Below are 27,837 nucleotides of genomic sequence, written 5' to 3'. Positions count from 1 at the left end.
GACACACTTAACGAAGAAACAGACCGAGGTATTTCAAGAAAAAACCTTAACAACCAATTTAACAAGGACTTCCGAAATCGAGAATTTTCCAGACAAGATTCCAACAAAATGGATTCAAATGACAATCAAGACAAATGGAACACCGAAAGTTCCGCGCCTGAATACAACAACAACAAAAAACAGGACTCGTGGCGACAGGATCGACCGCCCAGGTAACATCGTGTGTTCCCAAATTTCACATTTAATCTTTTGCTGTTTAGGCGGGATAACAACGAGCGCGGCGGGGGGTGGAATAATACGAAGAGTGAAGAGTGGAATGGCACTACGGAGGATCGTTCCTCGCAATGGGGGGCTAATAAAAATCAAGATTCCTGGAGGAGCAGACCAAGGTAAAAATTACACTTGTTGTAACTTTGGGTTAATACATATTCTTAGGAGGGATAGAGATGAAAACAGTGGAAGTGTACCGAGTGAAGAATGGAATGGCACTAAACAAGAACGGTCCCCTCAGTGGGAAAATAAAAAACAAGATTCGTGGAGACAAGATCGGCCTCCTAGGTAATGATTGCTTGTCAAAAAATTCTCATTTAGTGAATCTGTTACAGGAGAAGAAGAGATGAAGGTGGTGAAGATGGGGATGCGTCGAAGAACGAGTGGAAAAGTTCCGGTGAAGATCGTGGCGATTGGGGTGCTAAAAAACAAGATTCATGGCGACAGGATAGACCCCCACGGTATTGGGATTATCTCAAAACTGTTTTGCTTACTATTTTGTTCTAGGCGAGATAGAGATGAAAGTAGAGATGGGGGCGCCGATAAGTTTAGAAGGTGAGTAATTCCAACTTAGTAAATATCTGGGGAAATTATTGTTGGTATTATTGTAGTGATGGGTTTAAGAAGGAGTGGAGAAGTGGTGGTAGTGATAGAGATTTTACCAAGAATAGAAGGTAGATGCACTCTCTTGTGTTTGTGACTAACTGTGTATTTTAGAGAGACTTCGGGGCAGGGTGGTTGGGGAGATGATAGTTCGGAGAAAGATGAAGGGCGAAGTTACAGTCAAGGGAGAAAGTTAGTGTGTAATAGTTTTGTTTCTTACTAAATTTGACTAAATCTCTTGTAGACACAAGCAGGACGGGTGGAATGATGGTAGTACTTCATGGGGACAAAAGGCTCCTAATTCAAAGTAGGTACCTATGCTTTGTTTCTAACATGTGCATAGTTTTTTAAGGGTAATAGTTAGTTTCCATTCTACTAAATGTGGGTGCATATGTGGTGTTCATTAATTAAAAAACAAGGTTAAAGCTTGGGTAATTTTTTTCTCATTTTATAGGACTACTTAACAGGACTCGCAAGGATGGCCATGACAGGGATGTTTGGGGTTGCAAGAAAAGAAGATAATCATTTTTCATGTAGAATTATGCGCTTTTAGTTAAAGTTTACATGATGGGGTTGCACTTAGAGTTTTTCCCTCTTGTTCTAGACCTTTGTTTCGCCCAATTACAGAGTGACCGGCAAAATGCTTTTTAGAGGTGCCCCTGCAGAAGGTCTTAAGTTCTATACTACTCTATTTACCTTACGAATTAGGAAAACCTATTTCGGAGTGGTCGGCAGAATGCTCGAAATGGATCGAAGGGAATTCCCTTCTCTGCCACAGATGAAAAATTCCTACCTTAGTCCAGGTTCGAACACCCGACCTCCGGTTTTGTAGCCCAACGCTTTACCATTGAGCCACAATTTCGTCAATTTGTCCGTTGAACCATGCTACTGCAAAGTTCGTAATCAATATATTGACACTTACTTTTGTCATATGACGCATTTTGCCCTCTAGGTGTGCAATTATTCAAAAGAATGTTGTTAATGGCCCTACATCTTTGACGAATGGTGTCAAAATGGTATCCAAATCCAAATTGCTTGTGTTGGATACCCAATAATAAAGTCCATGAACACTCCTAGGTTGAGGGTGATCCAAATTGGACAGTTACGGAAACACCCTTTACTTGAAGAGATATACAAAATGTAGCTAGGTGTGTGGAGCTCAATTTTAAAACACTGGCCGAAACAGAATTTAACTATCTCTAATTGTTTGGCCGCCAGGGTGCGTTCCTCGAATTTAGTCGCCACTTTATTATTAAAAATCCATCGTGATACATCGTTTTTATACGGGGTTTGGTTTTTTATACAATTTTTAAACTACATTTTTCCATACATCACTATATATTTTGGAGTTTTTGAAAAGAGCGCAAGATTAGCTAAAATTTGGGTATCACTTGTTTTATTTAATATTATTTGCATTAGGTTTCTATGGCGAACAAAAGATGGCAGATGACATTTTCTTGATTATCATTTCCCTTTGGTATTTACATCATATTTAGGAACACCCTGTATAGGGTATGAAAAATGTAGTTTAAGACAGTATAAACCTTGTATAAAAACTGAGCTCTAAGAAAGATTTTGCCAAAATCAATTATTCTTTAATAATAAGAAATCAACTAAATTTGAGAAACGCCCCCTAGCGGCCAAACGATTAGATATGGCCGAATTCTTTGTGCGGCAGTGATTTTCTCTTTAAAAGTGAGGCCATTTTTTTCTGACTTTCATCATAAAGAGTGAGCCAAGTGGAAATTTTGACCACCCTGTACTTTTCTGGTTTCAAATACTGTGAGTTCCTTTGTTGGTGTTTTAAATTCCTGTAACTTCTTGATAAGCATATTCTTTAACATATGCCGGTTAGGGGTCTGCTTGGTGTGGGGGGTGGGGTGCTTTTTATAAACAGATTTGATTTACCTAAACACCTCAGAATTTTTGGGTTTTTATTGAGGTCTTTTTCTCTCACCTTTTATATCTTTAGTGTAACCACAAAGTAAATCCAGTTTATGGTTGATGTAATGTAAGAGAGATGGGAAACATCTGCTCGGTCTATCCCCACTAGTGGAATCTTATGGAGTTTTCTTATGAAAATCACAATCGCTGTGGATTTATTTTGAAACACAGGACTACCAAAATAGAAATAATTTCCAGGAGATAAATTATAGAGAACTTCATGCCGTCTATGTCTATCATACAGAAATCTGAGTATTTTTCTCCGTAATACCTTTTAATGGCACCATTTGAGTGAAATCTTCTAGGTGTACTTAGTGCTTAGTTCTTAGAATCTTTTTTTTGTGAACTCTGCAATATTATCTTCTTCAAATATTTTTTATATCTATTTCGGTTTTGGTTGCGTTTTGGAATTAAATGCGTGTGATCGTGATTTTCGTAAGAAAACTCCATGACACTCTACTACCAAAAGTGTGATAGACTGAATCAGGATATCTCTTTCTTACATTGCTATATTGGTTCACAATTAAACAAGCAGATCCTACCCCTTTCTTTATTAACGAGCTCCTAAACCGGGTTAATGATTTTTCTGTGTACATGATCCAGGAGCTTGTTTGCTATATTTGTTACAGTTTATTTTACACTGAGCATCAGGGCGATTAATACTTGTGGTCTGACGGGTAGGTAATTGCTTTACTTGGTGGCATGTTGTTGGGTACCTCTACTCTCAACTCTGGAGTTTTGCCCTGGTTTGAGTTTCTTTTGGGACGTTGAACTTCTACCGCTGGGTTAGTGATTTATGCAGTTATTTGGTCTTTATTTTGACAGTTCAATTAGAATAGAAGCTTACTCAATCAGTTGTTTCATTTAGGGGACTGCTAAGTCACCTACATAACTGTTGACCATACTATTGTTACTATTAAAGTACTTTGTATATTTAGGGGCTCTGTCAAGATATTACCAAGTGCATGCCAAGGTAACATATGGGATTTGACCAACAATAGGTGCTCGTGATGTTCCAGCAATTTTTTTTTTAATCTACGATTTTCAATGAATGTTGTAAAGATGTGTGTACTACACTTCTTTTTGTACTTTTCTAGAGAAGGAAGTGAAAAAGGATGGGAAGGAAAAAAACGCGAGTTCTCAAAGCCATACAGATCCGATTTTGGTAGTGAGAAGAGTACGAAAAAGGTGGAGGACCCCGCAGAGAACACTGATCTATTCACATACCCAGAGGTCGCAGGAAAAACCGAAGAAGTACTAATCAGTTGGTTCCATGATCCATCTAACTTCTATTGCCAATTAAAAGAATCTCAGGTAATTGAATTCTTGAAACGATTTCAAATTCTACGATCTCAATCATGAACCAATTAGTGTGAGTTAATCAGGTAAGAAGTTCAATGTGATTCAATAAGTGAATTCAACTACAGCTAGCTCGTAATAAATGTAGTTGAATTCACTTATCGAATCACATTGATCTTCTTACTTGATTAACTCACACTAATTGGTAATTGAATTGGGCAAGGAACCAATTTTAATTACCGTTGCGATTTACAGGCGGAGTTTCGCAAGTTGGTTGAGGATATCCAGAGTTGGTATTGCAAGATAAACAACGAAACTTTACCTGTAGGCGCTCCGGCTATTGCTCAATTCCCGGAAGATCGCGTTTTATACCGCGCTTATATTTCCGAAATGAAGGGCTCCCAGTATTACGTTCATTTCGTCGACTTTGGAAACTTTTCAACCACGGATAAGGTGTGGCCTATAGAAAAGAAGTTTATGTCGCTTCCCGCGCAGGGGCTGTACTGCTCGATGAACGGTCTTACGCCTTTAGACGCAAGTGGCGCTTGGCCTCCGAGCGAAAGTCTAACCTCACATTTTGACAAAGAATCTTTCATGTGCACTTTCGTTACAAGCGAAAACAATGGGTAATATTTTCAGAGGTTCATGGTAAATAGTTTCTAAATTAAACCGTTTTAGTCACTACGTTGATTTGGTTAATGATGGCCAGAGTGTAAACGAAGCTTTAGTACGGGATGGTTTGGCAAAGTACGTAGAGGTTTTTGATCCATCAATATTGGTCGGACAGCAGATATCTGTTACCGTGGATGACGTTCAAGGACTAGACACCTTTAACGTTTCATTACCAAATGGTATTCAGGTACTTTGTACCGTGCACAACCTAGAGAGCGCGAGTCAAACATTTGAGGATACATTGAAACAATACATTGGATGTATTGTGATAATGTATGTTGATAATGTACTAGAAGAAAAGTAAGTATAGTTTATTTACTCTTTATTTTTGCGTGTTGTGTATGTTTTTTAAAAGTGGAAGTTTCATCAACATTTACTTTGCGTTAAGAGAATTCTATTGTTCTATTATTATTATTATTATTATTAGAGGTTGTTTTCTACAATGTCAGTGTACTGCAGCCTAACTACAGTTTTAGACTCCATCTTTTAGCATCTCGATATTTTTGAAGAAATTCAAAATCCTCCTGGGAGCAGGATTCGTGATTTTGCCGATTTACTCTGGCGCGAGTTTTCTTGTAGGTAAATCTTCCTACAATCGGAAAAGTACTAGCCTGACGCTAAATAGCTATTGGGGATCATCACAAAATGATCGCATTTGTTTCAGAATGTCCCAGAGAATCGAAAACAACAATGAAAATGATATTGAGGGTTAGGATATCAATCTCGATCTTCTAGCGCGGATTAAATTGTTGATGCGGCTTATACAGAGTGCGCCGTAAGTCCAGGGACGGTTGGAATATTTCTGTTATCTATGAAACTATTTTTTTCGAATAAGAGTAAAAAGCCAAAAATTCATTGACCATAATGAACATTTTTTTTCACTTCCGGAAAAACCCCAACCACTTATTTAAATAGAACACCTTTTATATTTTTTATTTTTGAATACACAACCACATTTATGAATACTATTATCTGTTCACCCAACAGATGCAGTTAAGCTCCTCCCAAAAAATTCCCGCCAAATTTAAATGAACATTTTTAATTGGCCGAATTTTCAAAACCTATAAAACAGGCAATTATTTGCTTCCAATTATAATTGCCGTATCTAAATTGACATCCTTAACGTCAAACCTGTCATTGCGTTTTGTATTTGCCTTTCCTCAATTTGCAGTTAATTTCATTTATACGAACAAACTAATATTTTTGAACTTGATAAACAATTTGAAACTATGTACTGCTGAGAGTTTAAAGGTCAATATTCAAAACATAAGACTTTATAACTAAGTCATACAATGGGACATGCGATTTTAAATTTCCGGGTTTTTATAATTTTGTGACTGTGAAACGGGTCTGTTATTACAATGGTCAAAATTTATTGGGAGTGGCTTAAGAGTCTTCTTTACCTGCGCAACTTTTTTACATTATAGTGTATAGATGATTATTATAGCTGCAAGAGATAAGATGATATTCTTGCTTTGTCAACTCCTGTCTTGGTCCTTAATTAGTTCCCACCGACACTGTGCAGCGGCGCCACTTGTTACACTCAAATTGTTGATTTAACGCCCGCCAAGATACAGACTTTATTTACAAAAATTATGATTTCATTTTTTGGGATCATGTTTAGAAGTAACTTACCTAAAAAACTGTCGGTTTACTTTTTCCATAAATCCTCTTGATCGAGAGTAAAAAAATAAAACAGATTAGCGCAATAATCGGTGCGAAACATCTAATCTTTAAACAATTGGTATTAAGTTGCTATAAACTATTTCAAAAAAATAGTCCGAACATTTTGTAGATAAAGGTCTAAATTTATAAAATAGTTCTTAAAAAAATTGTTTTTGGAAAACTTTTGAGTTTTTATGGCGGGCGCTCTTATGGAAATTTACATTGGATACAGTGGGTACAGAAGACCCTTAACTGCCCAAAAGTAATCGTTTTAATAAATTAAAGAATTACCACATTGGCTTTGAAAAACATGCATCTTTCAGTTTTGAGTAAAGTATGAAATTATTTATCGTCGTGCAGTTAATTTTCAATAAAATAATAATAATAATAATCACATTATTATGTCTTTCAACGCCAATGTATTTTTCTGTGTTTTCCATTAAAGATGAATTGTTTAGTATTTTTGAACCTGGTTGTTCAAAAATAGAAAAAAATATACAGGGTATTTACAAAAAATTTTAGGGTTATTTCCGTCCAAACCGGAAGTGAAAAAAAATTGTAATGGCGGTCAAGAAATTCTTTGCTTATTACTGTAGTTTTAACTAATTTGAAAAAAAATCGTTTCACAGATAAATGAGACATTCAACTATTCTGGGACTTACAGTGTACTCTGTTAATAGTAGAATGTAGTAGTTGCTATAATTAGAGCAATTTTTGTTACAAAATAATAACGTATGACTATTTTTAGAACTGAAGTAACATTATACGATGCAAGTGGAGTTAAAATTATCATAATAGAACCAGATGAAGGGGCATATCCATCAATCGAACCCCTATGTCCATTACCAGTTCTAAGCAGTACAGTGAGTGGATGGGTTTCTTTCGTTGACGCAAACGAAAAGAAACTTTTCATCCAACCAACTGAACATTCTGACAGTGTAGCGGATTTATTGGACAGACTTTTTAACCATTACGATACGACCACTTTAGAAGAGCCCTTGGCACCTGAAGAGGGACAACATTATGCTGTTCATTCGTCAGATGCGAATTGGTATCGGGCGTTAATCTCGAAGGTTGATGGTGACAATGTCACCGTGTTATATATTGATTATGGAAATTCTGAGACAGTTGCCACTACTGAATTGCGTGAACTCGCTGACGAATTCAAACAACTTCATGTTTTGGCACTAGAGGTAAGCTCACTCATCTTTAGTAGCAGGCTCACTTTTAGTGGTACAATTTCAAATTTTTCAAAAATCAATTTCCCATTGTAGAATTCATAACGTCTCATTTTCAACGCTTCTTTCAGGTTACCTCCCCTAACATTGATGACTCTTTTGTCGAACAAGAAGTAAGTGCTACTGTTTGGTACGGGGAATCCGGTTGGGAGGCCGAAATTCAACTAAGTGGCGAAACTGTGGCTGCAGTTGAAGAAACCACGGCCGCAGAACAAGTGCAACCGGTCGAATCTACAGAAGGCCAACTTGAGCAGGTTGCTCAACCGACCGAACAAGCAGGTGCAGTTGGCGTGCCGGTATGTTTAAGCCACACTGACAGTCCGAGCGAATTTTACCTTCAACTACTGGAAGCTACTGAAACAATTGACAATTTGCAAGCGACACTGCAGGAGGAAGTTGAGGGGTATCCTGATCTGGAAAACCCGGGCGCCGGTGTTTTGTGCGCCGCTCAGTACTCGGTGGATCAGCAGTGGTATAGGGCGCAAATACTCGACGCGGATGGTGAAATAACCTCAATTCGTTTCGTTGATTATGGCAACACCGACGCCATCACGACCAATGTGAAGACACTATCTCCGGATATGTTAGCGCTTGAACAGTACGCGCGGCGCTGCAGTCTACTCGCGAAACCGCTGGAAGGGGAGGAATGGAGCAGCAGCGCGTGTGAACGTTTCGAAGCTCTCACACAGAGCGAAGGGCTGTCTGTAGAAATTATCCACCAAGATGAGAAGACCACGTATGTGCAGTTATACGCTGATGGTCAAGATGTAGCAAAAGCACTACTGCAGGAAGGTTTAGCAGCGAAGTTAGAGTTCGAAATCGAAAGCAGCTGCACTGGGTATGTGAGCCATTTAAATTCTCCATCCGAGTTTTGGATTCAGCTTGAAAACTCTGTCGCCGACTTGGAGTGGATCGCCGAACAATTAATGACCGCTGCTAGTTTCGCAGAGCTGGAAGACCTGACGCCGGGTTCTTTGTGTGCCGCATTGTATACCGACGATGAGAATTGGTACCGAGCGAGAATTTTATCAAACACCATTGCCGGAATAGAGGTACTCTTCGTCGATTATGGCAACTCTTGTACCTGCACCGGTTTGAGGCAGTTACCCGAGGATCTAATAATGTTATCACCGTTAGCACAAAAGTGCAGCTTACAAAAACCACCTGGAATTCTACAATGGTCATCGCAAGCAACCGAAGACTTCAAGACTATTTCTGCAGATGGCGTAACCATTTTTAACATTGATAAACTGAGTACTGGTGAAACATTGATAGTTAAACTCATTCTGAACGGTCAAGACGTCTCCGAACAGCTGTTACCTCAAACTGAAAGCGCATATATAACCTACATCAATTCCATACACGATTTTTGGATGCAGAAAGTTACCGATAGTTCTAAATCAGACGCGATCGCCGAACATCTCGCAAACGCGGCGGAATTCCCCGCTTGTGATACAGTAGCAGAAGGAGTTGTGGTTGCCGCTTTACAAGCCGATGACGAAACTTGGTACCGAGCCCAAATTTTAAACATGAAGGACACTGAATATGAGGTTATGTTCATTGATTATGGTAATACCTCGAGTACGAGCGAGATTCGCGCCCTACCGGACGACATGACTGATCCACCTCTCGCAATTAAGTGTAAGATGGAAGCATTACCAGGATTTAGATGGATGGACGAGGAGGCTACTGAAAAATTGAACGAAATCTCTAATGAAAGTAAGTTGGATGGAAAAATTATTAGGGCGGGGTGGTTAGATAAAATTTGTAAACGGCGAACCCTGATTCACAATTTCGAGTGTGCTATCGTTTCCAGTTGGACACAAACGATGCTTAAAACTTTCGGAATTAGGTACCACCAATCCATTCTTACTGTTAACCATTCATAACACTGGCGCACTGAGGTGAGTTGGCACAGAAAGATTCGCCACTTCCTCCTAGCTATTTTCGCATATTTCTTTAGGATCTATTCTAGAAAGCTACCCATCCAAAAATAACTCCGCCCCTTTTTTAGTTTTGCTGCTTTTGTCAGTGCTATAAAAAAGGTAATGTAGGAGTCATGTACTATTTTTGGGTCAACCTTGATTTTGACCACACATAGTTAAGTGGCCAAATCGAAAAACGACTGTTTCTTAGTTCTAACGGCATTTTTTGAGCCATTTTGGCCACATGGTTTTTTAGATGTAAAAAAATGTGCTGAATCCGATTCTGGATGTTGCCAGGCCGAATTTTGCACTAGTTCACAAATACAGCACGATGGCGCCACTATCCATTTTATTGTGTACTATTTAGTATTAAATTGTTTTCCATAATTTATTACTTATATATACGTAAGAGTTGGTTAATTAACTTCATAGCTAGTTCGGAAAATGTAGGAAAATATATCCTGTGGTGATATAGGTATAGGGTGTCCCAAAAAAGCTGCGAATTAATTAAATTAGTGTTTTACATTTCCCTCGACAAATTTTGTTTATTAAATTTTGTGCTTTTTAATAACTGTTGGTAAGTACCAACATTTTTAAATTATTGACGGTCTCCTAGGACGTAGAGAGCTTATAATTTTGCGGTGTCTGTCCATCTGTTCCGAGATCTGTTCATTAGCACGATACCTTGAAAACGAATGGACCGCCGATTATGATGAAATTTTGCATTTGGATTCTTTATCAGAGTTATAGATCGGAGTTCGTGAATTGGCAATGTACGTAAAAAAAGAAGGCCCTTTTGACATCTCCGTTAGTTATAAACCGAATTGCATGAAATTCAATATGGGCATAGTCGAGGGCATAGTTTTAGCCATATAATACGCAATGCCAAAAGTTGGGCCTAATCAATTCTACATTCACAATGCCCTTTTTGAATTGCAAACTTTTTTATTTATGAAAGTATTTAAATAAAATTTGATACATAGGCACTTGGAATAAAAGCAAATCTAACACCAGGTTCAAAATTTGGTTTTTCACATGCTATAGCCACTACCTATAGTAGTATCTCGAGTAGTATTAAATGGCATTAAATGTTAATTAATTACATTAACTGAGCATTAACCACATTAAATTACATTAACTGAATTAACTCGAAATTAACTGCATTTACAGAACATTAACTACTATTTGTACACCGAATTAACTAGGTGGTTTACCCCTCGGTTCCCGCCGACACAGTGCAGCGGCGCCACTTGCTACACTCAAATTGTTTATTTACCGCCCGCCAAGATACAGACTTTATTTACAAAAAATGTGATTTCATTTTTTGGGGTAATGTTCAGAAGTGACTTATCTAGAAAACTGTCGGTTTACTTTTGCCATAAATCTTCTTGATCGAGAGTAAAACAATATAACAGGTTAGCGCAATAATCGGTGCAAAATATCTAATCTTTAAACAGCCGGTATTCAGTTGCTATAAACTTTTTTAAAAAAATATTCCGAACAGTTTGTAGATAAAGGTCTAAATTTATAAAATATAAAATTTATATATTATTAATATAAAATTTTATTTTTCAAAAACAACTTGAGTTTTTTAGGCAGACGCTCTTATGGAAATTTACATTGGGTGCAGTGGGTACAGAAGGGCGTAGAGTTGCATCTTCTCATGATGCTGTTGCCGGGGACATTTTGTACCATACATATTGTCTCGCAAATGCGATCAGAGACACTGAAAAATCGAATGGTCAGACTAGTCCTCCTAAAAACTTGGCTTTAAATAAATTATGCTATGAACTAAAAGTGCACAAATATCAACAAGTGTCTTGGCGACTGCTTCAATCGTAAAAAAAATGAGCAGAATGATGAAGAAATTTAAGTTCCGTTAAAATTTTTGAATGAAATATAGGTAATACATTTGCCGTCAGAATTATCTATATTAATAATAATAATAATAATGTCCTGATAGCGTTGGCTATTGTGCCCATCAATAGGTATGTTGGTAAGTACGAATTACATTATCCCTAGATGTCCAATGTACGTGTGATTTTTTTTTATTTTTTTTTTATTTTTTTTTTTTTAATTAAGGACCCTACATAACTTCACCAGACACAGACACAGACACTAATCGTTACTTGATTTTAATCCGTGCGATTAGTTAACCAGGCTAGACCTGAGTTCTCACAAGAAACACCGACCATAATGTTAATTTCCACCAAAAAAAAAACAGAAAAGGGGAAAAAAAATACATTCAAAAATAGAAATAACGCAAAAGGTGGAAAAAGGACCACATTCAGTGAGTAAGCACTGCTCTTCCATGTGGCCTAAACACGTAGCAAGCGTAAACACCTAAACACATATATATACAGGGTGTTTTTTTGGGAGCTTTAGTTAAAAGTTTCTGGGAAAGTAAAATAGGTAGGATTTTGAAAATTTGTACTTAGGTGTTACTCTGAAGGCCGAATCGATGTATAATATTTTCAAAATGGCCGCACTTCCGGAAACACCGGAAGTAGATAGTAACTTCGTTATTTTAAATGGCAACCCCTATTTTTTATTGCATTTTTGGATTCTACGTGAAATTTCAGTTCTTTTGATACCCATATGTCATATCTGCCATTTATGGTTTTTAAGTTTTTTTGACTTTAAGAAAAAAAAATGGCGGATGCAGATGGTACCTTGATAATTGATTACTTGAAAAAGGTTATAGTCATGGCAACCCATTTTTATCAGTGCATAGAGAATGAATAGGGCTTTCTTTTACTGTACTTAAAACAAAGTTAAGTTGCGAACAACCGCACCTATGGAGATCCAAATTTAAGAAACTTCAAAGTCTATAAACTCAGTTTTTTTAAATGGAATGACCATGTTCTTAATATTGCATGAGATAGAGAATCGAAATTGGCATATTTTGATATTACATGTTCCTATAGCTATCTTTAACAGTTTCTGATTTATTCCCATTTCATTGAATTGATCCCGGAATTGATGCCATTTTTTTTCGCATTTTCTTTTTAGTAGTTGGCCATGATTTTATAACAATCGAATTTTAAACAAATCAAGGAATGGATTCTTTAATACCACTGATTCTAGTTCTAGTCTAAATAATTCATTAATAAATAACTCACTTAATAAGGATATAGGACAGAAAATTTTTGAAAAATCTAAACAGAGTCGTTCAACTGAATTTCTTAAACAACGTATAAGTCTGGAAATTAAGAGAGGAAATGCGATATCTGTTCTAGCAACAATTCCATACCAAAAATGTTTCAACAAAGTTTTTTATATTTTGCATTGAATTTATTTTGTTAATCTTGCATTTGCAATTCAATTCATTTTCTTAATTTCTCATTTCTTGTAGAGCTTTGTATAACTTGTGCTTCAACGGTTTGTAGTGCATTAGGGGTACAAAATTTCAAAAATTCATACAATTTCGTTCTAGTTTTCGAATGAATGTACGGAAAGCACGCGCCGCGATTCTGCCCATTTCACCATAAATAACAATTAAATTTCAAAATAGATGAAACCACTGCGAGTCATTTTTCGATTTTTGAAAAACTTATGTTAACCTATAACAGTGGGTGATGGATTAGTGTCACTAGATTTGTTTAAAATTCGATTGTTATAAAATCATAGCCGACTACTAAAAAGAAAATCCGAAAAAAATAGTGTCAATTCAATAAAATGGGAATAAGTCAGAAACTGTTAAAGATAGCTATAGGAACATGTATGTCAAAATATGCCCATTTCGATTCTCTATCTCATGGAATAGTAAGAACATGGTCATTCCATTAAAAAAAACTGAGTTTTTAGTCTTTGAAGTTTCATAAATTTGGATATCCATAGGGGCGGTCGTACGCAACTTAACTTTTTTTAAGTGCACTAAAAGAAAGCCCTATTCATTCTCTATGCACTGATAAAAATAGGTTGCCATGACTACAACCGTTTGCAAGTAATCAATTATCAAGGTACCATCTGCATCCGCCATTTTTTTTTCTTAAAGTCAAAATAACTTAAAAACCATAAATGGTAGATATCGACATATGGGTATCAAAAGAAGTGAAATTTCACGTAGAATCCAAAAATGCAATAAAAAATAGGGGTTGCCATTTAAAATAACGAAGTTACTATCTACTTCCGGTGTCCGGAAGTGCGGCCATTTTGAAAATATTTTACATCGATTCGGCCTTCAGAGTAACTCCTAAGTACAAATTTTCAAAAACCTACCTATTTTACTTTCCCAGAAACTTTTAACTAAAGCTCCCAAAAAAACACCCTGTATATTATGTACATGACACGAAAATATGCAAATGCAAATGCACAACCCCTCACATGCACTTAAGTTCCTAATACATACATGGTACCAATATAATAATTTTAAAAAAAGTAATAGACACATCAGAAGAGGAGTTGCAAATTCCTTACATCATGATTGAGATGCGAAATTGCAGCAATTCACTTTTTAATTTTTTCTTAAACCTATTTAAATTCAAGCTCGTTAAATTGGGCGATAGTGAGTTTAAGACGTTAGCGATGTTATATGAAAACGATTATTGTTACCGTGTTGTCTGTATAATGTACCCAATATATGTTTTGCAATTTTCTGTGCCTCCTGTATGTTTTTTTAACACCTCAATCCGAAAAACTATGTAAAATGCGTCTGGCATAAACATTTATATATTTGACCGCCATATTGGCCGCCATTTTGAAATTAGCCAAAAATCAGCTTGGCAACATCCGAATTCGGGTTCAGTAGACATTTTTACCCTTATAAATGCACGTTTTCAAAATGGCTCATTAAATGCCGTTAGACTTGCGATTTATATAACTATGGCCACCCAACTAACTATTCAGGTAAGAATTTGGTTTTGTGATGTCCATTGCTGCTCGTCCTCGATAAATGAACACCTGTTTAACTTCAAATTAATTAGCTTTAATGGAGCGATAACGAATTCCTTATCGCAATTACTTCCAGATGTCCCTAATCTTTCTTAACTGAACAATAAATCAAACCAAATACAATAATTTTAGTACCAAATCAACAAATACATTAATCTTTAACAAAAATTGAAATTTAAAGTATACAGGAAGATCTATACTGCAGGTTACATAACATTATACCTATTTTGATAACGCTAGACAACGTCAACAATCATTAATTTAATTATAAAGAAACTTATATGAAATATTTTTCTCTTTCAAGTAAGAAAATATAGCGTCATTCCCCTGTATGTGTGCGTTTACAATGAACGTATACGTAAATATTTCATAAAACGTAACTCGTACATATTCGTATCATTTACGTAAATTTACTTCGCTGTTTACAATTAACGTAATTTTTTACGTTAATCTATAGGAATGTAAGCGACATCTATCTGCAAAAAAGAGTATAATTAATGTAGTAAATTGTAAATATATAACCTATTAATATCTCGCGCCAAAATACGCCGCTTGTTCGTGCGTCTTTGGCTAACAGGGCCCCTTCACGTTGACTCCCGGAATGACGCGCTGTAAGGTTTGGAGTGAAGTCAATCTAAAAATGTGTGTATAATTTATCTTCGCCCCATGAATGATACCTGCTTTGAAGTTTGAATGTCAGCAAGCGCAAATATTTTTCAATTATACCAACCCACCAGTGCAACCAACATTAATTATTTATTTTTACTAGCAACCGTACGTCACTTTGACACATTTTCAACCTTTGCGACTATGCGCAAGACTTACATATCGCTTACATATACGTACGTAAAAATTACGTTCATTGTAAACACCTTCGTATGTTTCTATACAGTTCAACTTTGCGAAATTTTTACGTTTTATGTATTTGATACGTTCAGATTTTGGTTTTACCATTTTAAGTTTGACCTAAAAAGAACACATTTTACCTTGACCATTTTATGAATGGTGCATCAAGCGGTTATTTTATTGACTTCCAGATGCCTTTTGTCAGTGCTAATCCAGTTGCAAACGTTGTCTTCTCAAAATTGTCATGTGAGGCACTTTTTATCTCTACATTAATAGGTCGTCAATGGTTGCTGAATGTTTTGGTCGGTGAAGGACAAGTTGAAAGAAAAATTAGGGATAAGGTTTCTCTTTGTTAGAAGCTCAAACGCAGGGCGCATGAGTGATCCGGTTTAGTCTAGGGGACAAGTAACATTCGCATGTTCATATTCACAGAGAGTTAGAAAAGTTGCAGGCTGTTCAGCATCCGCTGTGGAAATACTTTCCATGTTTTTCTCATCTGGTTACGTCTTAATTTGTTTCACTTGAAGAAATAAAGAGAAATTTACCATGATTTTTTCACCCATTTCAAAATGTGACACATTCCAACTTTCATCCATTAAAAGTCTTTAAAAGACTATTTTTACTTAACGCAACAATTTTTGCAGGTTCAACCGTATTTGAAACCGAATTTGCAAATGACAACATTGTAAGACTGTACGTAAATGGATGCGACATTCGATCACAAATGGATACAGCATGCATTTCTTCTGTACAGTCGTCTCCCAAAAAAATAGCAGCTAGTAAAATTAATGTAGAGGATCACATCGAAACTACTGATTCTGACGTTCTCAATTTCGAAATTGAAAATACTCAAAATTCAGACAAACCAGATACTGATACAGAAACTCATCAGCCCTTGGTGCGACGTTCTTCTACTCCTCATTGTGAAAGAATAGTTCCCGGCTCGATTTGCAGGGGGGATTTAACGGAAGTGGACATTGAAGATTCGGTTAAAGGAGCGGGTTCTCCGGAGAGTCGATCTTCAACGCCGGAGTGCGATAAAACTGTACTTAATGAGGCTGTAGATGAGTTAAATGATACCACACTGAGTAATTCAGAACATTTTTACTCGACGATTGAAGACCCAGACAGTACGAATGTAGAGGTTGAGGTACCGGTGACCGCAGAACCTAGTGATATAGTTCCTCAAGTTAGTGAAGTGGAAGGTGATGGGCAAATTGTGGAGCCTGAGGACACGACCATAGTTTGTGAGCAATCAAAGACTGAAGATGTTGGTGAGGGAAAAAGCGCTGGGCAAAATGGCTGTAGAGTAGAACAAAGTCCAAAGTCCTCCGATGAATCTGTTGATAATTTGAGCATCAATGACTCTAGTAATACCTTGAGCGCAAATGAATCAATTGACAAATCAACTGACAAATCAGATGATTCTAAAGATGAATCGAGCATTGATAATTTGAACATCAATGACTCCACAACCGAATCAATTGATAAACAGGATGCGGATGCTTCAACCGACAAATCAGATGATTCTAAAGATAAACTAGATGAATCGAGCAATGTGTTGGATATCAATGAATCAAAGGTGGACACTGATAAATCTGCTGACAACGAACACAATATTGTGGAGAATACCAATGATCCATTGAATACTGATGAATCAAAAGATAAATTGCAGTCTCCCGACCAGGTACAGACTAAAGTAGACAGTGAGGAATCCGCTGATAAATTAGATCTGCATTCAAAAGAAAAGTTAGTCACTGATGAATCGGGTGATAAAGTGAAAGACACAGTTGCAGATAAAGCGAAGGATATTGAAATTACTAGTTAGACTGTGGTGATATGGACTTTAAGCTTGGTATAAAAATAAATCTATACTATGCATAGTTTTTTTTACATTTGTAGAATTCCTTCAGTACTTTTCCATGTTCAGTGATGTTTTTTATGTTTTTAATATTTATGTTCAGTTGACTGTTAACATTTCGTGTTACATAGTTTTTTTCTTAAAAGATATTATAAACACTAATAAATACATTAAATTTATTTTTTAATGTTTTGGAGTTTTGATTGGTTATACAGAGTGGTTTGCAGTGTACCTTTTGGACCTTTTACTTGTACAGACTAAATAGGCAGTGGACCATCGCAACGTTTCCAGATTCCACATCATCAACATGATCTTCATTTGTATATCTGTGTAACTTGGTTAATTGGTGACAATGGATGCAGTAGCATGTGATGACGGCGTGTATTAATACTGTTCTTTGTAACGGGTGATCGCTTTGCAGTTTTACAAATTATTTTATTCAAATTTGGATTTTGTTCAACATTTTTACACCTACCGGTTCATAGTAAACGTGAACGAAAGTATGTCTGGAGATCAATATTCTGTAATTTCTGTAAATTGTGGCATCGGACACGTGTGAACCGTTTAACCTAATTTATAGTAGGGCCGATGATTTTTTGGATGATTAAAATTGACGCGAATAAAACGTTCAGGGTCGTCACAAGCTTCACACACAAAAACATGATCAAATGAATTAATACACAACTCGTTATAAATAAAGAACTTTTTTGTAATCGCTGTAAAGCAGTGGTTCCTAACCTTTCGAATATTGTTACCCATATGACTTACCTAGGGGGACGAACTTTACCCTCCCAACTTAAAATCAAAAATCTTTATACACAATATAAGCAAATAAAAATTTCTTTATTAGTAAAAAAATAAATTTTCAACATAACTTATTTATTACATACCCATGTATGGGTGGGGAAAAGTAATAAATACTTTCAGTTATGTAATTTGTCAGTATATGTTGTCTGTGTTTATAATCATCGTGACGTCTTGGCTATCATCCATGTTTATAACTCTATACAATTAAAAAAGGATCCAGAAGTTATTGCAGAGCTCTTGCCTGTTGATTTATGGACGATAAATATGGAACAAAGGAGATATATGCATTTCGTCATAGTTTTCTATAATACTAGATTTTCCGCCCTCGATATATCGGAACCCCACCATACAGAATGTAAAAATGTATACACATCGGCACGGTAGTGACTTCGCAGTTGTGTCAATTGGTACGCGAAATAGCAGAGTGCGACATCAACAAAAAAAGAAGTTTTAAAAAAGTGTTATAATCCGATCGGTCGTAATTGTGAATTTAAACCATCTGGGGCCCCACAGGGAGACACAAAAAAGATTTCATCAAAATCCGTCCAGTCGCTTAGAAGGAGTTCAGTCACAAACACACGTACAGAAAAATTTTATATATGCAGTAGATACTTCACAGTCCAAATCACCTCCATGACTTACACATGACACTTAGAAACAGAGATGAGGTTTAGAATTTAACTTCATGCCAGCGTTACCCAGTGCAGGTTAAAATATCAGGCGGCGGATTTATAAAAGTTGGAATCAAAACACTTGTGCCGCGCCTCAATTTGAATGGCGCTTGTGTTGATAAATATCCCAAGAGTGTAGCCCCCAAATGTATACATTAGATTTTCTTTACGTTTAAAATTTTTTATTTCAAAACGTCTGTTACTTTCTGGACAACACTTGTATCGTTTGCGATTCTGATTAGTGTGTCCAAGATAAGAATGAACAGCATATGGCGCAATCTGAAACGATAAGAGGTACACATCAGTCGGTTAAACTAGAAAAAAGTGGCGACTTTCAGGGCTTAGTAAGATAATGTTTTAAAAATTCGGAAATTCCGATCAGTACCGAAAATATTCCAAAAAAACCGAAATTAACCATACTTGTTTTTATTTTTATCTAACCAATAACACTTATTATACACTACAACAATGTGTGGCATAATATGGCTCTTTAAAGTGTCATTTAAAGGAACCATAAAAATTGTTTATTGGTCAGAAAAAAGATTTGTTATTAAATTTTTAAGATTTTGGTTTACCTACTTTAGTAGGCGATGACACAATAATTCATTGATGGTTCATAAAAATGACATATCTTATAAAGAATCATGTGCCATATTGCCATACATCATTGTATCCGTAATAAAAAAAAATGCTAAATACAGCAGGTACCTATTTGTACATTTTTTTTCCGGTTCTTGAGTACCAATACTAATATGAAGTTGTGAAGTTGATGATGGTTTCTCAAAGACGAAACGTCGCATTGAAACTCTCGTACAGGGTTAAAAGTGCCTAGGTTTAATGTTTATTTGGTTTTTTTTATATTTTCAGAGCCAGAAAAAAATAAAAACAAATATGTATGGTTAATTTCGATTTCCTAATTTTTAAAATATCATTTTACTAAGCCTGAAAATGCACAACTTTTTTCTAATTTAACAGACTGTATTTCTAACGTTTCTGATTTCCCCATGCGGTTCATTCAGAGACTTGCTATAACTAGACTGCGCTTAACGTATCTAAGGTGTTGTCGACACAGTATGCAACACACAATGCACTGTGGGGCAAAAATCGCTGAGATGATTTATGCAATATAATGAAATAAGCTGTTATTTTAGATGTTCCGTTCATTAATCATTCTCGTGATTAGCTCGAATTAGTGAACAGACAAATTTCTGTTGAGAATAAACCAATAAACTTAGGTTAACATGTACTATGTCGATAAATTTTTAAATAATATGCTGATTTTCCACGGGGCCAATGGATCAGAGTCATTCGAAGAGAAAAATTTACTCCCACCATAGTGCATTTGCGGGGAATGAAGCCAATTTTAGAAAGGTACCTACGAAGGTGTTAAACAATCATGCAGTACCGAGCGTTTTCGACTTTCCCATTCACTTAAAATAACGTAGAACTATTATACGACATCCTTTACCAGCAAGACAACGGCAATACCTATTTGCCTATTAGGTATAGACGTAACTAAGTACTTACTGGTACTAAGTATATTTCAGGTTTTGTTACAAGCAAAATAGCTAAGTCGGTTAAATGTTCCATATGTGCAGATGCGATATTAGCATCAGAGAGTCATTCAAAGCTTTTAACTAGAAAAAATCGTGGAGGATTGTTGCACGTATCAAGCGATGCATTAAAAATTTGCCAAATTGCTGAAAATGTGTTCAGGTTTTTCATTCAATCCACACCACACCGCGTTGTAAACAAAATGGTTATCAGCAGTCTAAGAAAAATAAATAACAGTTACAGCCCATTTGGGTTTTTGGATAGGCATTATATTGAATCAAAATCCGCTAAATAATCATATCTTACTACTTACATCTTTAGTTTTAAGAGTATATTTTCCCATACGTGTTCACCACCAAAATACACATATAAATCAAATTAGGACTAGAGTAAGGCAGTTATATACCAATTTAGTTCAAATAAAATACCAATAAATTCGAGTAAAACAATTAACAGCTATATGTTATCTTTTTTTGCTACTAAAATTTAGAATAAACATGGCTAAAGCAAGCTGCAGAACGTACGTCTGCCCCGCGATGAACAGTTGGTTGCCTATCCTATCTTGACAACAGGCGTTTATAGTAAAATCTACGTTACGCGCGGTCTAGTTATAACAAGTCTCTGGGTTCATTATCCTATCTTGGACACACTGTATACATATAGTATAGTTTTTTTTTTTGGACAGGTGGGGAAATGCATTACGCACACTCCAGATGGAGGTCTGGAGTAGTGTGGTACTCTCCCATTATCTGGGCATACCCACTAAAACCCCACCTAAGGCTAAGGCCATTTTCCTATCTATTTCCTACTTATAGCTTCTGAAAATTTAGTTTGTTACCACGGAATAATCTTCCACTGGGTTGAGTAATAGAGCAACAGTTGAGCATAATTCATTTTATTAATTTATTTATTAAAAATGAAGGCTTATATGCCGTAATTCTTTCCATCAGTCCTGGCTTTTACCATTAAGGAGCAAGGCATGGGCTGAAGATGTCTGCTATATAAACCAAGAGTTTCATTTAGAAAAATTATCATTTTTATTAAAACACTCTTAACCAAATATATGGAATTTACACACAAAATCATACAAGTGTTGCACATTAAGAGTAAGAGTATTATAAGTGTGTTTGTTTATAAATGTTTATAATTTCTGTTCGATATTACACTGGAAACTTGGAAGAGGTTCAATGAGCTCTTAATCTACGAATACGCCATTATATTGTAAGTCTAGCTTGGTGCCATTTAGTTCATTAGATACCCTTTCCTTAAGCAATTAGATACATTTAAAATTATCATTATCCACTTTCATCATTAGAGGCACATATTTTTACATTTAAAGAGTAGATTAATCTAATACAATAAAGAATTAATTCACTGGACCCCTTTTAGCTTAATACTTTTCATGTCATGGATATGTACTCTAATAGAGAATAAAATTTTCAAAAATATGTTTCACTAATAATCTAAATATATCACAGTACCTACTATAAAAAAGATCTTCTGGATGTATAGTAATTAAGTAGCTTTTGATGGCTGCTGGCGTGCAGGAGAATTTTGTAAAGAATTATATTGACTAAAAACAATAGTGAAAGAAATAAAATTAAATGTAGAAGACAATCATACCTCCCCTCTTGGATAGGCTGCTCGCCTTGGCGTTCCAAAAATTTTTGAAGGTCTATATTTGTAAGTAACTAAAACACGAAAATTTAGATAGTTACCAAACTGTACAGCTCACCTTGGAAGGATTTAAGAATCGTTGTGGAATGCGTGATACAGATTTGTCGTTTTGCGATGGCCCGAAACCCAGCCCCAACAATACTGCTTCGGGATCGGGCCGACGTAACTCTAACATACTTTCTAAACTCGAACACAAACTGATCTCGTCCGACTGAATGGACGCATCTCTAGCTAGGACGCCTCGAATCAGTTTCGGAGAGTGGCAATTGTGTGGATTATTTTCGTGAATAATTGACCTGGTATTGGAAGGAGGAAGCGAGTCGACCCACTGCTGGACAGTAACTGGAGATTTTCGCATTATTTTGGAAGAATTTAAAGCACAATTGCAATTTAAAATGTAAATATTGGCAAAGTTTATGTTGATTTGAGGGTTTGCCAAGAGCAACAAGTGTTAAGGATTGATTAATCGCTTAAGAAGGTGTTACGGTTTTAAATAATCTTAAATAATGTTTATGAAACGATTTATTTAAGGAAGAACTAGGGCATATTTAATTTATTCGATTTCACAGTTCACACGTCAAAAAAAATCAAAAATTGCAGCCGTAGGAGTTTGACTTGACTTCCCCCTCGCAGTGTTGTCACTTGTCAAGCACAGAACAGTATTACTGTTCTGTGTTGTCAAGTCAAGTATCTATTTATCAGTGGAGATTGTCTCGTTGAGATATACAGAGTGTCCAACGATGTACTGCTTTATTATTTTTTTTGGTTGATGGTTGTAGCATTGAATTTCTAGTTATAATTCGATGATAGTACTTACATATTACAAACAAAGCCGAATCCGAGCCTGGTGCGACGAAAAAGGTCAAGATTGCCTTTGTTTCGTTTCCGTGGAACACGTGGCTTTTTCTTCTCTGCTCTACATTGAAATGGGCCATAATTTACAATAAAAGTGTCAAATATTACGCTGTGCGAGCTATACGAGGAAACTTAATGATCCATATCGACCGACGGCTCGAGGGACGTTCGATATTAACATTTGTTTTCGTCTAGGATTTGTTTAAACAAAAAAGGGGGAGAATGCGGCAGAAGTATGTGTGCTTTTGTTAAGATCAGAAGTAAATCTTTACGTTGCGAATAGTGAGTGCACCTTCAACAATTACAAAGGTGATGTACTCGTTTTATTTATCTCTACGTCTATTGCATCCATCTAATAATGATATGTATCTGTTCGATTATTTGCCAATTTAACTTTATTCTCTTACAGCATTGATTATTGCCATTTATAACACATTCCAGATACAAATTGCAGTTTTAATTATACTGGTCCTACTGGGAATTACTGACCGATTTACGTATTTTTATTTATATTTAGATACTGTATGTTCCCTTAGGGGCGATACCCAATATAAGTATGCAGAACTACATTTTAATTTATAATTGAATTTATTGCAGCACATTTCGCTTTTGTTTACCTGATTATGTTACTGTGTACTTACAGGGTGCCTCATCTGGGGGCGAGTGCCGTACGTTAGGTGGTTGATTGTTACATATTGCACTTGGCATTGTGAATTAATTACTTGATACCAATGTTTGCCACGACATGTTCCTTTGTATTGTTGTAATGTGATAGTACTAAAAGTTATGCTCCTACTATTTATTTGAACCAGGCGATTATGATTGTTAATATTTGGCAGGGTGACTTGTTTCGAATATGTACTGTGCTATATTTGATACCGATATTAATCTCGATTTGACGTAGCAGAGGCTGGCTAAAGTTCAGAACTGACATACGCAGAGATTATGTTTGTTTGTACTGTTTTTTTTGTGTCTTTGAAAAGAGCCATCTTGACGATATTGTTAATCAATCCGATTAGTCGATCCCTGACATGTAGTGACCAAATATTGGTTTTGTGTCAGTCTTTGTTATGCCAGTGCAAATATGTCAACTGTCAACGCCTACATGAATTGTGTTTATTTTGTTTATAATTATGTATGCGTGCGAGTTTGCCGTTGGTTACTCTGTTATTTATGTAATGTCATGACTTGTCTTTTGATCGGTTATTGTCAGTACTCATTGTAGAGAGCCTGGAGTTCGGTAATTTATAACCCGGCATTTTAAGACTAGTGGGTTGGACTGGCCCTAGAGATGTCTGAATGAATGAGTTGGGGTCCCGCTTAGTCGTACAGGAGGGCGCTGGCTAGGCCCGGCCTCACTTGCGCAGGGATTCGCTAAAAGCGTGTTCTCGTTGTGACCTTTTGTTTTGTTAACAATTTGGGGTATCCTTCCTATGTGAAAGGCTCTTCTGAGAGGCCAACTCCTAGCGATTTCACACAATGCTGACATCTCATGACTACTCGGTGTGGGATTTGGACTGGCCATCCAATATCCAAAACCTATTATATGAATTTATTGTAATGTTTTAATGATGGTTTTTGTTATGTGTGTGTAATATTGATTCTTTAGGAATTCCAGGGGAGCCTGGGATTCGACATTGTATTGGTGCACTTGACAACATTCATTTATGCCATTACAGACAACTAATTTTGCTATAAAGTTCAGTATTAATTTGTTGGCTGGTTTTTTTCTTGGTCAGTTCTTTTTTTCCCAGCCTATTTTTATATTTGTACTCGGGGAACTACCATTTTCTAAATTTAATCTGGCAATGAGAATTATTTGGATTAAATCTCCGTTTTTAAAGCATGTACTTGTTTTATTTGTATTCCTTACTTGATCCTCACTCCGACAGGCAGCACATATCTTGTAGCGACTCTTAAAAACACAACGTAGTAAGTGGTCCTATTATTTGGTTATTCAGGTTAGGTAGCTTTGTCTAGACGATCACGTGCCATGGGGTTCAGTTAGTTTGGGAGGGAAAGTTTTGAATTTAAATCTTGAGTTGCGCAGTCCCTCGGGGCTGGCCTGGGTACATCACAACGTATATCGCGTAGCTGTCGCCTTTGGAAATTCAAGGTAAATATGATTTCCCATGTAAACACAAATTCCAAAGGTGACTCGACAGCAACTCTTTTTTGATCGCATACTATCTCATTTCACAGGTAAAATATAATCGCAGCTTAAACCCAATTATTTATCTACTTCGTGTGTTATGGGGTTTACGCATTTTAAGATATGAAGTCATCAACCTTTAGTAACAAACGATATCTCCTTACGTACGTTTTGCCCTCACATGTATGATATGTTGCCTAACCATGTAAGAAACATGCGAAGTGGTGGGATTGTATGCTCAGTTATTCATTGGTCTAGTATTAACAAGTCTCTGAACACTACCAACAACAAGATGTTGTTGACACTACGTAATTAGAAGGGTACGTACATGTGGTTTTTAAGGACTACAATACCTCAAAAATAATTGCAATGGAGTCTCTCTACATTACTTCCTTGAAATGAAATTAATATAATAAAGAATTTCAGGTTACACTGTGAAATTTTTGAAACATCACATCTTGAGCAATTTGTCAAATGTTTCGATACGCCACTGTTGTATATTGCCTTCAACGCGCCGCCACTGAACGAAGAGAGGTACGTGTATTTCAAGTGTAAAACGCGCATGCGTAACCAATAAATACGTGTCAGGTTATTGCCGGTGTGCCCCCAGTTTAATTAAATTTTTAAATAAAAATGTTAATTCGTAAGTACTAATTACATTTGTTTAACGCAATTATGTGAAATATGCCTCTTATTTGTTTACAGATAGTTTAGTAATAGGCACTCTGTTGCTATGTACACATGCAAGCATTTCTGATTACATTAGCAAGTCCGATATCGAAAAGTTTATACCGGCGTTCAAATCTGCGTTTGAGAACTTAAACAAGGACGATTTATCAAATGTGTACTACGGGGCTAAAGGATTTTCACTAATTTCTCAACCCTTACCTATAAATGCCGCAGATGCTTGCAAACACCTTCAGAAGTTCTTTAAAGATGATTTGAGCAATGAAATCGTGTTCCATTCGCTTGCTTCGTGGTCATTATTGAACTGTAATAAGCTTCTGAACGTGAAGCTCCATAAAGACAGCACTTTAAAGGTGAGTCGAGTGAAGTGATAGCATTTTCTAAAGTAACTTTGACAGGCACTAAAGGCAACACTAGATAAGCAAGATTCGTCAATTGGGGACATTCGCTTTGCTTTAGAATCTCTTAACATTCTTTCCGAAGCTGTACCTAACCCTACCAAAATTGTGCAACTTTTACAAGCACAATTAAAGGAGGACGACAGCCTACCCAGCGTCGGGCAAGCTTTACATGCGGCATCATTATTAGGTGGAGCTGGACAGTTTGCTATCCAATATGTGGAAGACATTGTGGTGCAAGCAGATGAGGTTGATGGCCGAATAATGCAATGGGAAGGTGGGCTGACTCTCACCTCACTTTTACTCACAGGATTACTACGTTTGCCCGAAGCAAAACCAGTAACTCAGACACAAGCAGAAAAGTTTGCCACCTATCTCTTAACTAGAAAAACGGTACAAAATGTTAAAGGAGTCGTGTCTCTGTTGGAGGCAGCTGCCGCACTTTCAAAGAGTAGCGTATCACCGGTCAGTATTACATTCGTTGATTCCGCACACGTCACAACCACAAAACCTGATCTAAAAGTACGAATTTCGAATATATTCGGTCAACCCCTTTCTCCTGCACCTTCACCAATTCTCGCTCAGTCGGCCACTCGTACAACGGACGACGTTGTGGTACTCTCCAAACAACCTCTCACGGCAGGCCCCACTCCTACCGAGTACATTTTGCCATTAAAGCTGGACCCGGGGCATTACAGAGTTGGGCTAACCGCCGGTAGTCACTCGGCCGCCTTGAATGTACGTGTCTTAGGCCCGGTTACAGTCCAATGGTTGGAAGTCGGATTGAGCGACTCGGACGGCACGTCCGCACCGCGACTGACCAAGTTGCAGCACCCTTCGAAACTAACCACAAACCTACAGGCGGACTCGAGTCACCATCTCATTCTTAGATTTTCCCTGTCGCGCCCCGTCCAACAACCCTTCTTGAGGCTGAGCTCGGGTAAACGTGAGATAATTTTCGTTGCCGAGCTAGACAGCAGCAAGGCTTACAAGATCGACGTAAATTTAGCTAACGAACTGTCTTTTTCGGCTAAATTTGAATTGGAACTGATACTCGGAGATTCGATCATGAGCAATCCTTTGCGTTGGTCATTTGGCGCCATTGATGTCGCTTTGTCTACTGTAGAACCCAGCCCGCAATCTAAGCGTGGGCCACGTCCTGAAATTGTACACATGTTCCGGCCTGCTGAGAAAAGGCCTCCACAGACGGTGTCTATGCTGTTCACCGCTTTAGCCGCCTCGCCACTTTTACTTCTTCTTATTTTGTGGATAAAAGTGGGAATCAACTTTAAAAATTTCAGCTTTGCCGCCTTACCCTTCCATGTGGGGTTGGGAGGAATTTTTTCATTGTTCACTTGTTTTTGGTTAAAATTAGATATGTTCGCTACATGTGCGTGGTTGATTCCAATTGGTGGTTTTACCTTCTTGGCAGGGCATCATATATTAAGCAAATTGGCGAAGCAAAAAAAATGAAGTGACTAGTATTGTTGAAAGACGTATTATGTGCATTCTTCACTTGGAAAACATCATTTTTAGCAAATAAGTCATTCACACATTTGTAATATTAAACGTTATTATTGTTTCTAAATGTTGTTTTCTATAACTCCCTACTCACTAAATACGAAAGTAACAGTTTTCATAGTGGAAGTACGAAAAGTAGATCGATCAAATACCAAATAGCATGAACCTGAAGCATGAGCAAGAATGGAATCTTTCAAGAGAAGACTATGCAGTGGTAGTGGATGGTTAAAAACAAAAAATGGAAAAACTGATATAGGGATAAGTCACCACAAAATTTTGTGATTGTTTTATGAATATAT

At 36.7% G+C, this 27,837-nt stretch overlaps 3 protein-coding genes across 6 annotated transcripts; 2 read left to right on the top strand and 1 right to left on the bottom strand.

Moving 5' to 3' along the window:
• Positions 1-17,405, top strand: LOC116170896 (maternal protein tudor-like; the record flags this gene model as incomplete). Of its 3 annotated transcripts, XM_031487452.1 has the most annotated exon segments (14): positions 1-212; positions 261-389; positions 436-558; positions 606-731; positions 778-825; positions 882-944; positions 988-1,065; positions 1,118-1,180; positions 3,915-4,131; positions 4,372-4,742; positions 4,795-5,088; positions 7,202-7,646; positions 7,763-9,410; positions 16,000-17,405. In XM_031487452.1, coding segments are annotated over 14 exon segments (5,001 nt in total), but the record flags the coding sequence as incomplete, so codon positions are not given.
• Positions 17,406-21,267: 3,862 nt separating this feature from the next.
• Positions 21,268-22,582, bottom strand: LOC116171164. 2 transcript variants are annotated; one of them, XM_031487853.1, is made up of 4 exons: positions 21,984-22,582; positions 21,872-21,939; positions 21,730-21,821; positions 21,268-21,668 (listed from the first exon to the last, which is right to left on the bottom strand). In XM_031487853.1, exons 1-3 carry the CDS (start codon positions 22,281-22,283, stop codon positions 21,764-21,766), a joined length of 426 nt encoding a protein of 141 aa, XP_031343713.1. In that variant the 5' UTR covers positions 22,284-22,582; the 3' UTR covers positions 21,268-21,668; positions 21,730-21,763. The 2 variants fall into 2 exon arrangements, with proteins under 2 accessions (XP_031343713.1, XP_031343712.1); XM_031487852.1 differs by having other exon boundaries at positions 21,268-21,821; positions 21,984-22,581.
• A 2,875-nt stretch (positions 22,583-25,457) lies between these two features.
• LOC116171166 (dolichyl-diphosphooligosaccharide--protein glycosyltransferase subunit 2) lies at positions 25,458-27,605 on the top strand. Its single transcript, XM_031487856.1, has 3 exons — positions 25,458-25,575; positions 25,638-25,972; positions 26,018-27,605. Exons 1-3 carry the CDS (start codon positions 25,566-25,568, stop codon positions 27,488-27,490), a joined length of 1,818 nt encoding a protein of 605 aa, XP_031343716.1. The 5' UTR covers positions 25,458-25,565; the 3' UTR covers positions 27,491-27,605.
• The last annotated feature ends 232 nt before the right edge of the window (positions 27,606-27,837 follow it).

Source organism: Photinus pyralis, unplaced genomic scaffold (assembly GCF_008802855.1).
Source record: "Photinus pyralis isolate 1611_PpyrPB1 unplaced genomic scaffold, Ppyr1.3 Ppyr1.4_LG5, whole genome shotgun sequence".
In the NCBI taxonomy this organism is placed as follows: Eukaryota; Metazoa; Arthropoda; class Insecta; order Coleoptera; family Lampyridae; genus Photinus; species Photinus pyralis.
This window is presented reverse-complemented; position numbering and strand designations above follow the sequence as displayed.

What these genes read in the sequence shown, in the direction of transcription:
- LOC116171166 (XM_031487856.1), top strand. An exon ending in ATAAAGACAGCACTTTAAAG is followed by an intron (nt 25,973 to 26,017) that starts GTGAGTCGAGTG and finishes TAACTTTGACAG; the next exon opens with GCACTAAAGGCAACACTAGA.
- LOC116171164 (XM_031487853.1), bottom strand. Translation starts at nt 22,283, where the DNA reads ATGCGAAAATCTCCAGTTACTGTCCAGCAGTGGGTCGACTCGCTTCCT. An exon ending in GATTCTTAAATCCTTCCAAG is followed by an intron (nt 21,940 to 21,983) that starts GTGAGCTGTACA and finishes TTCGTGTTTTAG; the next exon opens with TTACTTACAAATATAGACCT. An exon ending in CAGCCTATCCAAGAGGGGAG is followed by an intron (nt 21,822 to 21,871) that starts GTATGATTGTCT and finishes TATTGTTTTTAG; the next exon opens with TCAATATAATTCTTTACAAA.